The sequence below is a fragment of the Scleropages formosus genome, chromosome 10, assembly GCF_900964775.1.
Source record: "Scleropages formosus chromosome 10, fSclFor1.1, whole genome shotgun sequence".
In the NCBI taxonomy this organism is placed as follows: Eukaryota; Metazoa; Chordata; class Actinopteri; order Osteoglossiformes; family Osteoglossidae; genus Scleropages; species Scleropages formosus.
Genome location: NC_041815.1, coordinates 25,869,652 through 25,882,528, shown reverse-complemented (window position 1 = coordinate 25,882,528; position 12,877 = coordinate 25,869,652). Strand labels below are relative to the sequence as shown.

General features: G+C 45.6%; 1 protein-coding gene across 5 annotated transcripts in view; it reads left to right on the top strand.

The window, feature by feature from the left end:
- bcas3 (BCAS3 microtubule associated cell migration factor) overlaps positions 1-12,877 on the top strand; it is a 192,095-nt gene that overhangs the window by 39,742 nt on the left and 139,476 nt on the right. For all 5 annotated transcript variants that reach the window (XM_029255214.1, XM_029255213.1, XM_018748625.2 and 2 more), the window contains exons 14-15: positions 2,602-2,735; positions 8,163-8,427. In XM_029255214.1, the coding sequence (XP_029111047.1) occupies positions 2,602-2,735; positions 8,163-8,427 (399 nt within the window). The remainder of the gene's footprint in view (positions 1-2,601; positions 2,736-8,162; positions 8,428-12,877) is intronic.

The window sequence follows — 12,877 nt, the reverse complement described above, 5'->3', positions numbered from 1 at the left end:
GAGATGGACCAGCACACCGGAATCCAAGCGGTCATTGGCAGTGTCGCCTGGCTCACTTCCTGATGGCTGCGGGACGGTGTTACATTTGTAGACTCAGTTGTGGGTTGGGAGGAAAATCATGGGTCTGGGGTGCAATCGTGGCTCTTGGGGTGCATCCATTTAGCTTAGGGGGTTTTAATGGTTCCAGTACAGTTTGAGCTCTGGGTCTGAGTGAGCTGGATGAGCAGCTTCAACATGCAGCTCAGTGCTGCCCCAATGTGCTCTTGTGTTCTACACTGCTCTTGTAAACACAGTAATAAGCAAGTAACGTGGTGAGGGGGGCCTACAGCGTTCACAGGCGGCACTCTTCATCTGAGGGGCTATCACTAGCACCAGCCCTGAGAACACACCCACAGGCACCCTTGTCCACCTGAGAGACCACACCCGCAGATCCTCTGTCCATCAGTCCATACCCACAGATGGCTCTGTCCAAACTAGAGACAGTTACACCGGTGGGTGGACCTTTCCATCTGAGAAACCACGCCTTAGCATGCCATGACAGATTTTGCTTTTTTAAATTTAATTTGCTCAGAAGTGTTTACAGCTCAAGGACTCAAAAGCCCTCAGTTTCCCGAGTGTCCCCCTTTTAAGGTTATTCTTTTTGTAAACACATGTTTATAATTTGTGATTTTCCCATTTTCAAAGCCTTTGAGCCAACTGTTGTTAATTAGAATGCAATACGAAGCCAAGCCAGAGACACTTCTGCTGCTAGTCTTGGTCCTCACTTCATCTGCTGTTGTCCAGCAGCCCCACTCAGTCAGTTGCTCTTGAAGTGAAACATCCTGCAAGAATTAATGGTATTTAACAGATGTTTTTTGTTTACAGGGTTACAAACATATGACATCAAGATTGCAGCAAAACAAAACGAAGCAAAAAACCTGGACGTAATTTTCTTTGCCTGGAGACCGTGGTATTTATGGAAATTATTATATTACTAGCTTGCATCCATACCGACACATGTCTCGCACACATGTTAAATTAGAGGTTCTCACCTCTGTCTGCTTGCCAGCCATTTTTATATGGTACAAAATACAGTAAATAACACTTCTTTAGCAGCATGAGGTGTTATAAATAGGATGTGTCAAAAGTTGTTTGAACGTCTCAGGTTCCTGAAATTTTTCAGCGGCTAACCAGTGCAGAAAAGCCTGCTTTTTAATTTAGTTCCCCAGGGCTAACCGACTGACGCCTCTCTGTAAGGCCTTGTATTTCAACAAGCCCACAAAAGCCCCAGTACCGGGCTCCAGTCTCCGTTGGCTTTTTGGGAACGCACTGTACCATCAGCAAACTTTAGTCCCTGTGAGCAAGCCAAGCCTCATCTGTCAAACCCAGGCTGGGTGGGGGGGTTAGGGAGGTGGTTGAGAGTTGGTGCAGGGGGTGCAGCGGGAGGAACGGGTTGGGTGGGGGGGCCAGAGAGAGGAAGCTCCCACATAAACATTCCGCAGTGCCCTAAACTCCTAATCACTCTGCGCTTCCGTTTCCAGACTCTATAATTAGAAGGCCCTCTTTTCCATGTATTCCCAGTTGACGCAAATGCTTCTTGTGGTTTGGCACCTCATTTGGGGCGTGGGTTTAGTGTATAGCCAGGCCGTAGCCTGGTTTAGTCTTCTGATACAGCATAAATACCTAACCGCCATCTAATTCTCTACCCGTTATGTTTTCTTTTCATGTGTGCAGTCTGCATGACCCCCTCCTCAAACCCCATGTATCCTTAAGCCTGTCTCCCTCTCAAAGAAAGTTAACATCTTCGCTTCGACCCAGTATGTGTGTTGTAAATTGGCATGACAAATAATAAGCTGAAAAGTTTTAAAAATGGAAAAAAGAAAAGATGTAAATGAACTGTGAGGATCGTGCAATCTCTCCTTTTTTTCTGCCCGTGTTTTTTATCCGTTTTTTTAAACAAATATTCACCACTAATTAAAATTTCACCTCTAATAAAAACTTAATATCCTTGACATTATAGATTCAACGAGGGCAAATTTTCTGATTATGGTAGTTAAATTATGCCTGTGAGATTTAGCACTTCTGTGGGAAAATCTTAAAAAAGTAGTTGCAGCCGTTGTTTTAGACCCCTGAATGTGGTATGTTCTTCTGGAGGATCTTGCCCATTGAGCTGCGTTTTCCAAATTCTAGTTTATACTTTGGTTTGTTCTGGTGTGGTTTGTGAAGTGTGTTGTTCACAGCGAGAGCCGTGTTTGTCTTGTAGTTTTACTAACTACAAATAAAGATGGAGCAATAAATGTCCCTACCACTGGGTCACACGGAAGTTCAGCTCTGCCTGTTTGGGAAATGTTTTCGGAAGTAAAAGGCGTTACAGATCAACAGAAAATTGTGATACGGGGCACAAGAAGTTATATTTCACTGTTTTGGTCTAATTTGTGTGAGCGCATCCATCTGTGTCTTAGCAAGTGTGTACGTCAGATGGGTCCTCAGTATAAATCATGAAATAAAAGCATGTTATGCATTGTGGTTGCAGTGATGAAGTTGTTCGATGGGCATCATGCTGCAAATGCAAGCCCCAGGAAATGAATGCTGAAACAGTGTCTGTCTCCCTCTTGCCCTCAGGAATGCTGCTGGTGACTGCGGACACCCTGGGTCACGACTTCCACGTCTTTCAGATTCTTACTCATCCATGGGCGTCTTCCCAGAGTGCTGTTCACCACCTGTACACGCTGCACCGTGGTGAGACTGAGGCCAAGGTGGGTCCTGCTCCGCCCTGTCCTGTCCTATCCTCCTTCTTTGAGGCTATGAAGTGTAGCACTGGGCGACAGCGGTCTCTGTGCATCGTCCTGTCTCACATCTCAAAGGGGGCTGCTTCACCGACAGGAAATTGTGATCCTCGCTATGCTGACTTTGATGAGAATACAATAATTAGAAAATGTGATGGTGGTGGGTGATGGAATGTGTTTTGACCATAATATGTTGTGTATTATACAGTATATTTGAAAAAGTTATTGAATGGAGATCCCCCCCAAATCTCCTCAAACTTATCTTTTATAACAGTGTTTGGTAATGGGAATATATTAAGTTGCAGGACCTGAATCTCATGTTTACGTTCTCGCGGGCCACCCAGTGCTGTAATGTTTACCATGGGCGCTCTGTTTAATGACGCTGGAAATCTGCATTCATAATGCGTCTTTGATCCTTGCCGTATCGTCCCGTGTTTTCTAAATACTGTCAGGAATTGTAACTCTCAGGCACCCCGGGGGACTGGGCCCTATGCAGGAGCATCTGAGGAGCGCTTGAAGAGTCTCACCGTTTAATGTTCATTTTATAGGCCCTCCGAAACATTTAAAAGATGGTGCGTACAAAAACAAACAACGCTTTTTTCCCGTTTTCTCAAAGCAAGGGCTAATTGATTTGTAGGATGGTTTAAAAAGGGCCTGTTTTTCATGTCGTTTAGTGTGGTGCAAAATTCTTTACAGCTGTGGAATTGCTATGTTATACCAAACCCCATGCCTTGCCATCCAAAGCAAATACGTTTTACAGCAGAAACAATTTGTAAGATGGATAGTGCATGGTTATTTCAAACAACATTAAAGTCCGTTCATTCAGTAGAAAACAGCGGAATGTTTCTGTTCTGTAGGTACTCTCACAACATATACTCTTCTCAATTTTTGAGGAAAATATAGTATTACAAGCTGTTACAAGTGGAGGAGCTTTTTGACGTAACACTTTTTTCCCCTTAGTTAATCAAATTTGTGGTTCAGCAGAGCTTGCTTTGAAAGATGGCAATCATTAACTTTTCTCTCAAAAGTCAGTCTCTTCCTGCCAATTTAACCCACTGCTTTTTTTATGGAGCTGAGTGTGGGGGAATTTATCTGTCCCAAGTGCAGGAGGCTCATCCTTGCCTGTGGGCCCACCACAGAATGGTTGCTGCCAAGGATGCTGGAAGGATGGCTGTCAAGTGTGGCCTGAGCCGTCCTTCCTTTGTGGGGGCTTGGAGCATTGAACCCCCCCCGTACCCTGGTAGTGAGGATCTGTCACTCATACTGAGAACCTTGTGACATTGTTGAAGGACTTACAGTACAACCGTGGCTCTTGTCCATCACTGTCCAGCTTTCATATCTTAATTGTTGTGATCATAAGATTATACTTTATTAATCCCCAGCATCCCTGTATGAAAAGTGTCCTATAATAAATTTTCTCTTCCTTGTGAAAGTGACATGACCTGGTATCTTGTATGTGATGTTGTTCCCACTGTACATTTGGGTTTCACCTGCTGACTTCCTCTGTCTCCTTGCCTCCATTACTGTTTCCAGTCTCCTGCACTAATGTGACAAAGGTCCAAACTCCCATGGTGTTGGGGAATGTTGACTTATCCCTGGCTGATCTGTCACACTGTAGTCTGTTGGTGATGTCAGCCGGAGGTCATGCAACATGGAGACCATCCTAAGATCATGTCAAAACCTTCATTGGGGTCATGAGAGGTTCTTTGTCTACCTCCATGCCTATAACACCCTGGCCGCTTTTCTTCAATGACACTAGTGTGGGTATTCATGTCGCAGGGTGAACTGAAATGCAGTGCTGAGAAACATGTAGAAAAGCCGCAGCCATTATCCACTGAGAATGCTGGGAATGTTCTGCCCACTCATGCACTATGGTCAAAGGTCGTGGGCCTCCCGGGGCCTCTTCATTCGTTGTCCCACAACTCTGGCAGTGTGGCTGGCATCACATCATCACAGCCACATACCTGCTTTGTGGTCAGCCCACAGGAACCAAACATGCAGGGAGTCGGGGCGCTATGTTTAATTAGACTGCAGCTCTAATTTTCTCTTTCTGCGTCTTGGTCATTTCATAGCTGGTTGCTACTTTGACTGAACAGCCATAAACAGAAACCCTCTGTAAATGGCACTTGCCTCCTACGTTTGAATGTTTGCTGTAAATCCACTTTGCTTCAGAGGTAAATGGTTCCCCTGTGATGGGCGACAGGTGGCCAGCAGCAGCTGTGCAAAAGGGACCCTTCCTTCTCATTACTCCATACTGGGGTGCCTGGCTGGCGCGGCCCACGCCCACGCCCCGGCTCAACCTGGACTTGACCACAGCCAACAGTCCCCTGCAGCCTGGCTCTTATAGGCGAAATTCAGTCTCAGCAGAAGCGACAAAAAGGGTCCCACGTCCGAGCGACTGTTCTACATGTTATGCGGGGGCCAGTATGTGAAGACAGATGACTCTCTCCTGTCTTTAATTTTAAAGATATAATTTGGGATCCAGAACTGCATCACACTATGTTGTCTACTGTAGTGCCGAGGACTTCAGAACATAGATGCATAACTCTATGTCCACTGTTCTAAACAATGTAATGCAACTTTGGACAATGAAGAAATAGTTAAAAATGAAAAGTGGCAGACAAAAAATAGTTTTTTTTTGTGTATCTCAAAGAAAACAGTAGATTGTGAACTGACTATATTATCCAGTTTTCAGTGTTTCTTACACACATATGTAGCAGAGGCTGTATGAGAGGATGTGCTGAGATAAGTGGTTTTTCTTGAATAATGTGAAGAACAGTAAGAAAAGACCTTGTAGGTGCATTAGAAGAAGTCCAGAATGAAAGAGGTCCTTTGATTGCTGTGTAATAGGCTAGAAAAGACTTAATTGGAGGTCTTGAATCATCCTTTATTCCCTCAAGCAAAGCAGGTGCACATTTTATTCATATACTTTTTTAAAATCCGCTGCTTAGGCTTTCTGAGTTATAAATTGAGTTGAATGTTTTTTTATTTTTAAAGAAAAATCCTTACTTTTGAAATACTAAGTGGGTTTGCAGTCATGATAGTCACTTTCAGAGTTAATGCTTGTAGGTATTTACTAGATACAAACTGAATTACAAAGTGAGGTTATTTCAGTTTTTGGGAGCTGTCTGTGTTGCATTCCATCTGCTAATTTGAGGGATTTTCTTTGTAAAGTGTACTTTCCTCAGTTTAACTTAGCAGCTCCTCCTTTGCCTAAAAGTGTCTTTTTTGTTGGCAACTTGTGAGGTTTTATTTGTCTAAGCAGAACTAATATTTATCGCTCTAGGACCTGGACCCTCGCACGTCCTGCTAGTGTCATGTTTGGATGTGAGCACAAGGCTGCTTTCTGCTCACACACACACACACACACACACACACACACACACACACACACACACAGAGAAGTGCACCTTGGCTCAGCGGATCCTCAACCCTCCTCCTGGCTCACGTGGGGTCGTATGAGTGTCACATTGCGTTAGTTCTGAAAGTCTGTTTCACTCTGGGGTGAGACGTGAAGCATCAATATGCCACATCCGTGTCCCCTGTGGTGGGATGCCTCCCGTGCATGCTGTGTGACAAAACCATGCCAGGAATTGGGAAAGAGCTGAGGACCACCTTATGAGAAGTACTCAAGGTCCAGGACTTGTTCCAGGACTGGGTGCTGGGTGTGTGGATGGATTTACTACCCCCCCGTGTGCCTGCTGCTCTAGCATCAGGTGGCTCCCCAGAATACCACCAGAGTCTTGCACATGAGGAACAGGCTGTGTAAAACTTTCTCCTCCCTCCCCCCAACGGCTGCCGCTGATCTTCAGCCCCGATGGAGGACTGGTTAATTTGTCACTGACTAATGCCAGGTTTGCTGCCTGGCCGTGCGCTCGCTTTGATCTGCCATTGTAAACAGTAAAAACTGCAGAGAGCGAGCAGCCTGAAAGGCTTGTTATCTGGAGCAGAACAAACAGTGCGGGTGATAACGCCTGTGGGCGGGGCACAGGCCCTCCCCGCTTATCTCACTGGCTGGCTGACTGCGCTTGTTCTGACTGACAGAGCTGCCCTTATGGCTGACCTTAGTTTGCACAGGTAAATAAAGCCCTGTTGATAGAGGCAGCGGCCGACAGGCCTGCGCGGTTTTATATGTTTTAAACTGCAGTGCACTGACCACAGAGGTCATGGTATTCCTGCCCCCCCCCCCCCATCCCCATCTCTCTGTTCCTCCTCTGATTTTTAACTCTTCCAGGAGCCCCTCTGGGACCGCTGAAGTGCACGTTAAAAGATGACGTCTGGTCCCACGATATGACATTGATAACACCACAGACGCTTTGAACATATCAGAAGTATGACATCACCTTTGATTCTGTCTGCGTGTGACGGAAGTGGTCATTTTATCACTTGCTGTTGTATCTGGTATTTCTTAGGCCTTTATGTAAATCAATTATGTGTTTGTCACATTAAGGTAAAATGACATGGTCATTCCTGTTGGTTTTGCAGAAGTGCAGTTCTACAGGAAAGTTTGAGACCCAAAACAAGGCTTTTTGAAGTGTTGAGTCTCACAAACTCAACAGCATGGAACATGGGGAATGGGCAGCAGTTGAGACACCAAGATTGTGATCCGCAGTCTGGAGTCAGGTGACTGTAGGCATGATCTGATGAGTGCTGACCACCCCACCGTGCCGTATAAATTGCACTTTAATCAGCGCCTTCTGATGGGGCAAATTTCATTGGTCCGAGTAAGGAAACACCACTGGAATGCGGAGGATGTGTCATTAACTGTCATTGCCCGGGCTATTATGGCGTGAATCTATGAGATGGACAGAGATGAAACATTTGGTACATTTTTGAGCTTGTTGGTGAGGAATGGGGGGTGGGTGAGGAGGTATACTGTAACAGCTGAAGTGACCTGTATCACAACTGGACCTACCCCTCCCTCACCACACGCCTCTACATTTCACTGTGCTCTTTCAGGAAAACAGACACGATAATAGGCACCTTTTTTTGGCCTTTGTCTACGGGAGCATGGTTGGAATGCTTTGTGAGATGGTATCTGTAGTGGTGACTGTAAGCCCAACAGCCCAGCCTGCCAGGCCCAGATGGAAGATGGCCTTAGGCCAACTGATTGTAACCAGCTATCTGCCCCATGTGATAGTCTGTAAAGATGAACTGTTGCTGTCTTACATGACCCCTTAGTTTCCTGTTCACAATTGTGGCCAAATTAGCGAAAAAAAAAACACACTTGAACACCCCAAGACCTTAGCTGTGAAACTCTGCATTGAAGTTTTAAGTCAGAGGTGCAGTTGTTACAATGCATAATGTGACATGGGTCAATGTAAGTAGGGCAGGATTCATGGTGCTCAGTTGTAGAGGTGCATCTCACTGTGAGACAATGATGTCTGCTTGTTTCAGGTGCAGGACATGTGCTTCAGCCATGACTGCCGCTGGGTGGTGATCAGCACTCTGCGCGGCACCTCGCATGTCTTCCCCATCAATCCATACGGTGGGCAGCCCTGTGCCCGCACCCATGTGTCGCCGCGCGTTGTCAACCGCGTCAGCCGCTTCCAGAAGAGCGCAGGCTTGGAGGAGATCGAGCAGGAGCTGAGCAGCAAGCAGGGCGGCCGCTGCAGCCCTGTGCCTGGACTCTCCAGCAGTCCATCAGGTTCTCCACTACATGGTGAGTCAAGCCTGCCACATCTCCTTGCCTGTGGCATCATACCCCAGAGTACCTAGAGTAGCCTGTGTTCCCTTCGGTTGGTAAGCCATTTGGGGTTCTCTAAAAGCAACACCTATGGTCATCAGGTTTGATCAGACTGATATTGTTTTCCTCCAAGCTTGTTACATTGCCTGAGGAAGCCTGGAAACAAAAAACAAATTGGGTGGCTTAAATCACAAACATTACATATTGTGTGCATTCCTTCCCAGTTGGCGTGGGCATAGTAAGAACTGGGTAACTTCGAGGAAAAAAGGGGAAATGCAAAAAGGCACCTGAATTTGTCAGGAAAAGATTCCATAATAATTCATATGTAAATTTAGTATAGACCATATATAAGAAATAGTGTTAAACCAGAAGGCCCAAGCTCTTTTTGGGAAACAAGGACTTTTCTCTTTTCTTCACATCCAGGTGGTAGGTAATATGGTAAGAAATGTTTCACAAATCTGCATTACAGCTGTGGATGGCCATTGAGGGGTTAATTCAGTCACCTGGACCAGCCTTGCATCAGGGACTGTGACCTTCCTGTCACAGCCTTGTTCTGTTTGTCAAACACCAACCCTGGCTGTAAACAGGCTTCATTGGCTGTACCTCATCTCTCACTTGTTATATTTATTCATTTTATTTCTCTTTACTTTTTTTGGAGCCATTAATGCCCGTTGGCACCATGTGCAAACTCACGAACCGCTGGCTCAGTTAATCAATACCACCCTTGCATTAAACCTGACCACATCACTTGTGTGCATTGGGGGGAGGGTGGGCATGCAGCGTCGGAGTCAGTGAGGGGGTTGTGTGAGCCCACAACAGCAGGCTGAACCCCACTGTCAGGCCTCCAGACTCATCCATCATCCCCGGCGACGACTCTCCCGTTTCCCCTCCTCTTCCGGAGCACCACCGAGTTACCCACCCGCCCGTTTGCCCTCAACCAGAACACTGTTTGTGCGGCTTCCCGACTAAATATTAATTACCCTCGTCAGTTTATGCACGAGGCGAGCCCGCATGACATCACCAGCACAGAATGCAGCATGAACCTTGTGCAGGAGTCTCTGGTAGCAGCCGTGAAAGCCTGTCCGAAGAGGCCCACCGTAAATCAGACTCCCGGCCCACCTGTCAACAATTAGTTCTCTCAGCGGTGCCTTACTTGGGGATCGCAGCAAGCAAGTTGACCCCGGTGTTGACACGCATCTATACCCAAAGTGGGGTACTACTCTGAAAAAGACACAGAGAGAGAAATTTTACAAAGCCAATTGTTGCAATCCATTGTATAAAAAAAAAATCTTTCTTCCATACGTTTTTCCTTCCCCTGTGATTTTTAGCTTGGCATGTATCAAAAAGCTGGGCCAGAAGCCAGGGGTCCTTGGGTCTGGCTTATACATTGACATAAAAGTCAGCCGCGTGCTATCAGGAAGCGCACAGCTCCAGTGTGTTGTCGTTAACCCTTCGAACTCTGAGGTGGGTTCCTGTCCAGGCTGCCTCTGGGGCCTCCAGGGATCCCTCTCCAAAGAGCCCTTGCTTTGGCACAGACGGCTGTAAGTCTTTCCCCTGTGGATCCAACTCTCTCTGTTAGACACATTTGTCCATTTTATTGGGAAGAGTCCACACGCAGGAATCTGTTTTTCCTCATCGCTGCTCTCGCACACTTTCGAAATGGGTGTTTTTCATCCCGTTATTATGCGGCGTGATAGCTACGGGGCCATCATCGCCATGATTTACACCACTCCGTACTCCGCGAAAGCGACTTGCGTGCTGTTGGAGCAGGTTCCTAATTTGTTTCTGTGGGTGACAGCTTTAAAACAATCTCCCCATGTCACATGATCTGTTTGCGAAGCGAGAATTTACGACTGCACAGGATGTGCAAGAAGTGGCGTGTCGGATCACAATTTACCCAACCAGCATGCAGTACATGCACATGTATATTCACAAGTATTAAAACAGTCTGCTGGGTATTTGTAGCAGAATTTGGGGTTAGATCATTTAAACATTGTGTGCTTTTAGTTATTCATTACTTTCCAAAATATAGCTTGACACTTCTCACAAATCAGGAGCCAGAATGCTGGGCTTTGCATGAGTATATGTTTAAGTGAAGGGAGCTGGAGAGAAAAAACTATTTAAATTTCAAACAAATCAGTCTTTCTGCTTTTCAGCTTTGGGGTTTGAGACCCCGTGTCTTTCCAGAAGTTTCCAAATAATTTGGGTAATTTTCTAGTTTATGCGGACACAGAAAGAGGAAAATGTTATCGGGGTTTAGCTCAGTGTTTGCTTTCCGCCTGCTGGGTTTGAGTACAAGTCCGCGAATGGAAATTAGGCAGCAGGAGTTAAATGATGCATTTGAGAAGGCAAGGCGTGAGGCGCAGCAGTCACAACAGCAGCCTCGTGACCATTGCCCATGACAACACACTGATTTTGGGAAGGAACTCCAAAAGTACACATCCTCTGTGGGAGAAAATAGCAGCTCAGAATACCGCTCCTTTCTGAGGGTTTGAATGTGGAATTCCTTCCTCCTTATTTAAAAAAATGGTACAGCACTGATCAGCTGAACCCCTTCCATTCCTATTGATTACTGGTGCTGTTTATTTTGTAAGTCTTGAGCTTAATTCCGACTTCCTAAATGTACAATACAGGACAAAGTGATGTAACTTTGTAGAATAGTGATCTGAAGTCTGCTACCAAGACAAATTGTTGAAATTTCTGTTCTACGTTAATGTCACAGCAGATCGCATGAAGCTGCAGTGTGGGGAAATGCTGCAGAGTTTTTCACAAACAAATTTGAGCTTTAGTATTTTGAAGAGTCCATTGGGGACTAGACTCCTGGTCAGATTGTAGACAGCTTTTTCTGGACCTGCGGGAAACTGCAGCGGATGGGACAGGAACCTAAACCCACGGCACAGTTGCTTGTGTTGCAGGCTCTGCCAGGTTGTTCTTCTTGTCAGACAGCAACCGTACACAGACTGAAGCGGAGCCGGACCAGCACCGCTTCACTGTCTCCATATACTGTTTGTATTTACGTGCTGCAGCATTAAGCAGTGTAAACAGTAGATCTGAGCAGCATCATTCGATTTGTGTTCTGTGAACGAAGCATCAGCGTTCCCATAGAACATTCTAAGCTCCTAGACTTTGCAAAAGGCAGGGTGCACAGAGGAGAAGTACTGATAAAGGGAATAATTCCTGTGGGCCGTTAAAAGTCACTGTGGAGCTGTTGGGTTTTAAGGCTGTTTCCTCTGTCAGAACAGCCCATTTTTGTCATTTGTTCTGGAACACAAATGTGTCCTTGGAGTGTTGGGTCTAAGGCGGCTCTTTGGCCAGCTCAGCACAACTGTCCTACGTATTGGACTTGAGGACATGTGCCGAACTGGACCCATGACTGTATTGCATCAAGTCTGTGTCTTCAGACAGCTGGTGGCTTGGCGAAGCCACACTCTGGGGCCACACACTGTCTCAGTTACGTATTGTGATAATAGGTTTTAATAATAACATATACAGAGGTTTTATTCCACTGTACAGTGAGTGGGAGCAGCTGGGTCCATTCCCGTGCTTTTTTGCACTCGGAATTCAGTTCTGATCCCGTTTTTGTTTTCACGTCCTTGTTCCTTCACTGGCTTATGGCTCGTTGACCCTTTAATATGTGAAGCCAAGCTGATAAAAGGAGACTCCTGGACCATCGTTCCTGGGTCACTGTGTTCCTGGTGGATACGAAAAGGGACGGCTTCACTGTACTGTAAGTTTGTGTCGAAAAAGGTCCTCCTACAATCTGATTACGCTTTTGAGGTAAATAAGATGAATGCACTAGTTTGGAGAATGCGTAGTTCCTTCTTGTAGAAGTTAGACAGGGAGACCCGTGTGTGTTACCCCTGCAGTCCTCTGTGTGGTGCTCTCAGATTTATTTGGCAAGCCGAGGGTTGTTGCAGTGGCCTCAGTCTGTTCTGATTCTACTCCAGTGAGTGGAAGCGAGAGAGGAAAAGGCTCGCAAAGCTTGAATTGTGCTGCTTTTTTCCTTCATACAAATGTAATCCAGCGAAAGAGCTGACACCCGGCTGCAATGTGTACTCAATTTTATGAATGGCCCCCTTAAAAACAATGCAGATTTTTTTTTCTTCACCTTTTGCTTAAAAATATATATTTTTTTTCCTACTGTAATACACCTAAAAATGCAAGTTATACATTGAGGCCTAGCCATGTTTCTTTTAAATGTTGTATTTTAAAAACAGTCACTCTTCATGTAGGAATGACCCAGGCTATAATGGCGAGTGAGGAATTAAACTGAGATGAATATTCAGCATGATCTCTGGCTCCACATATCTGGTGAATCTTTGCAACTAAAACATTATCGACATAATTAAAGAATATTCAAACAGAACTCATGTATTTAAGTCACATACTGATCTTGAGTGCAAATCTTAGTGTGAAAATGTTTTTT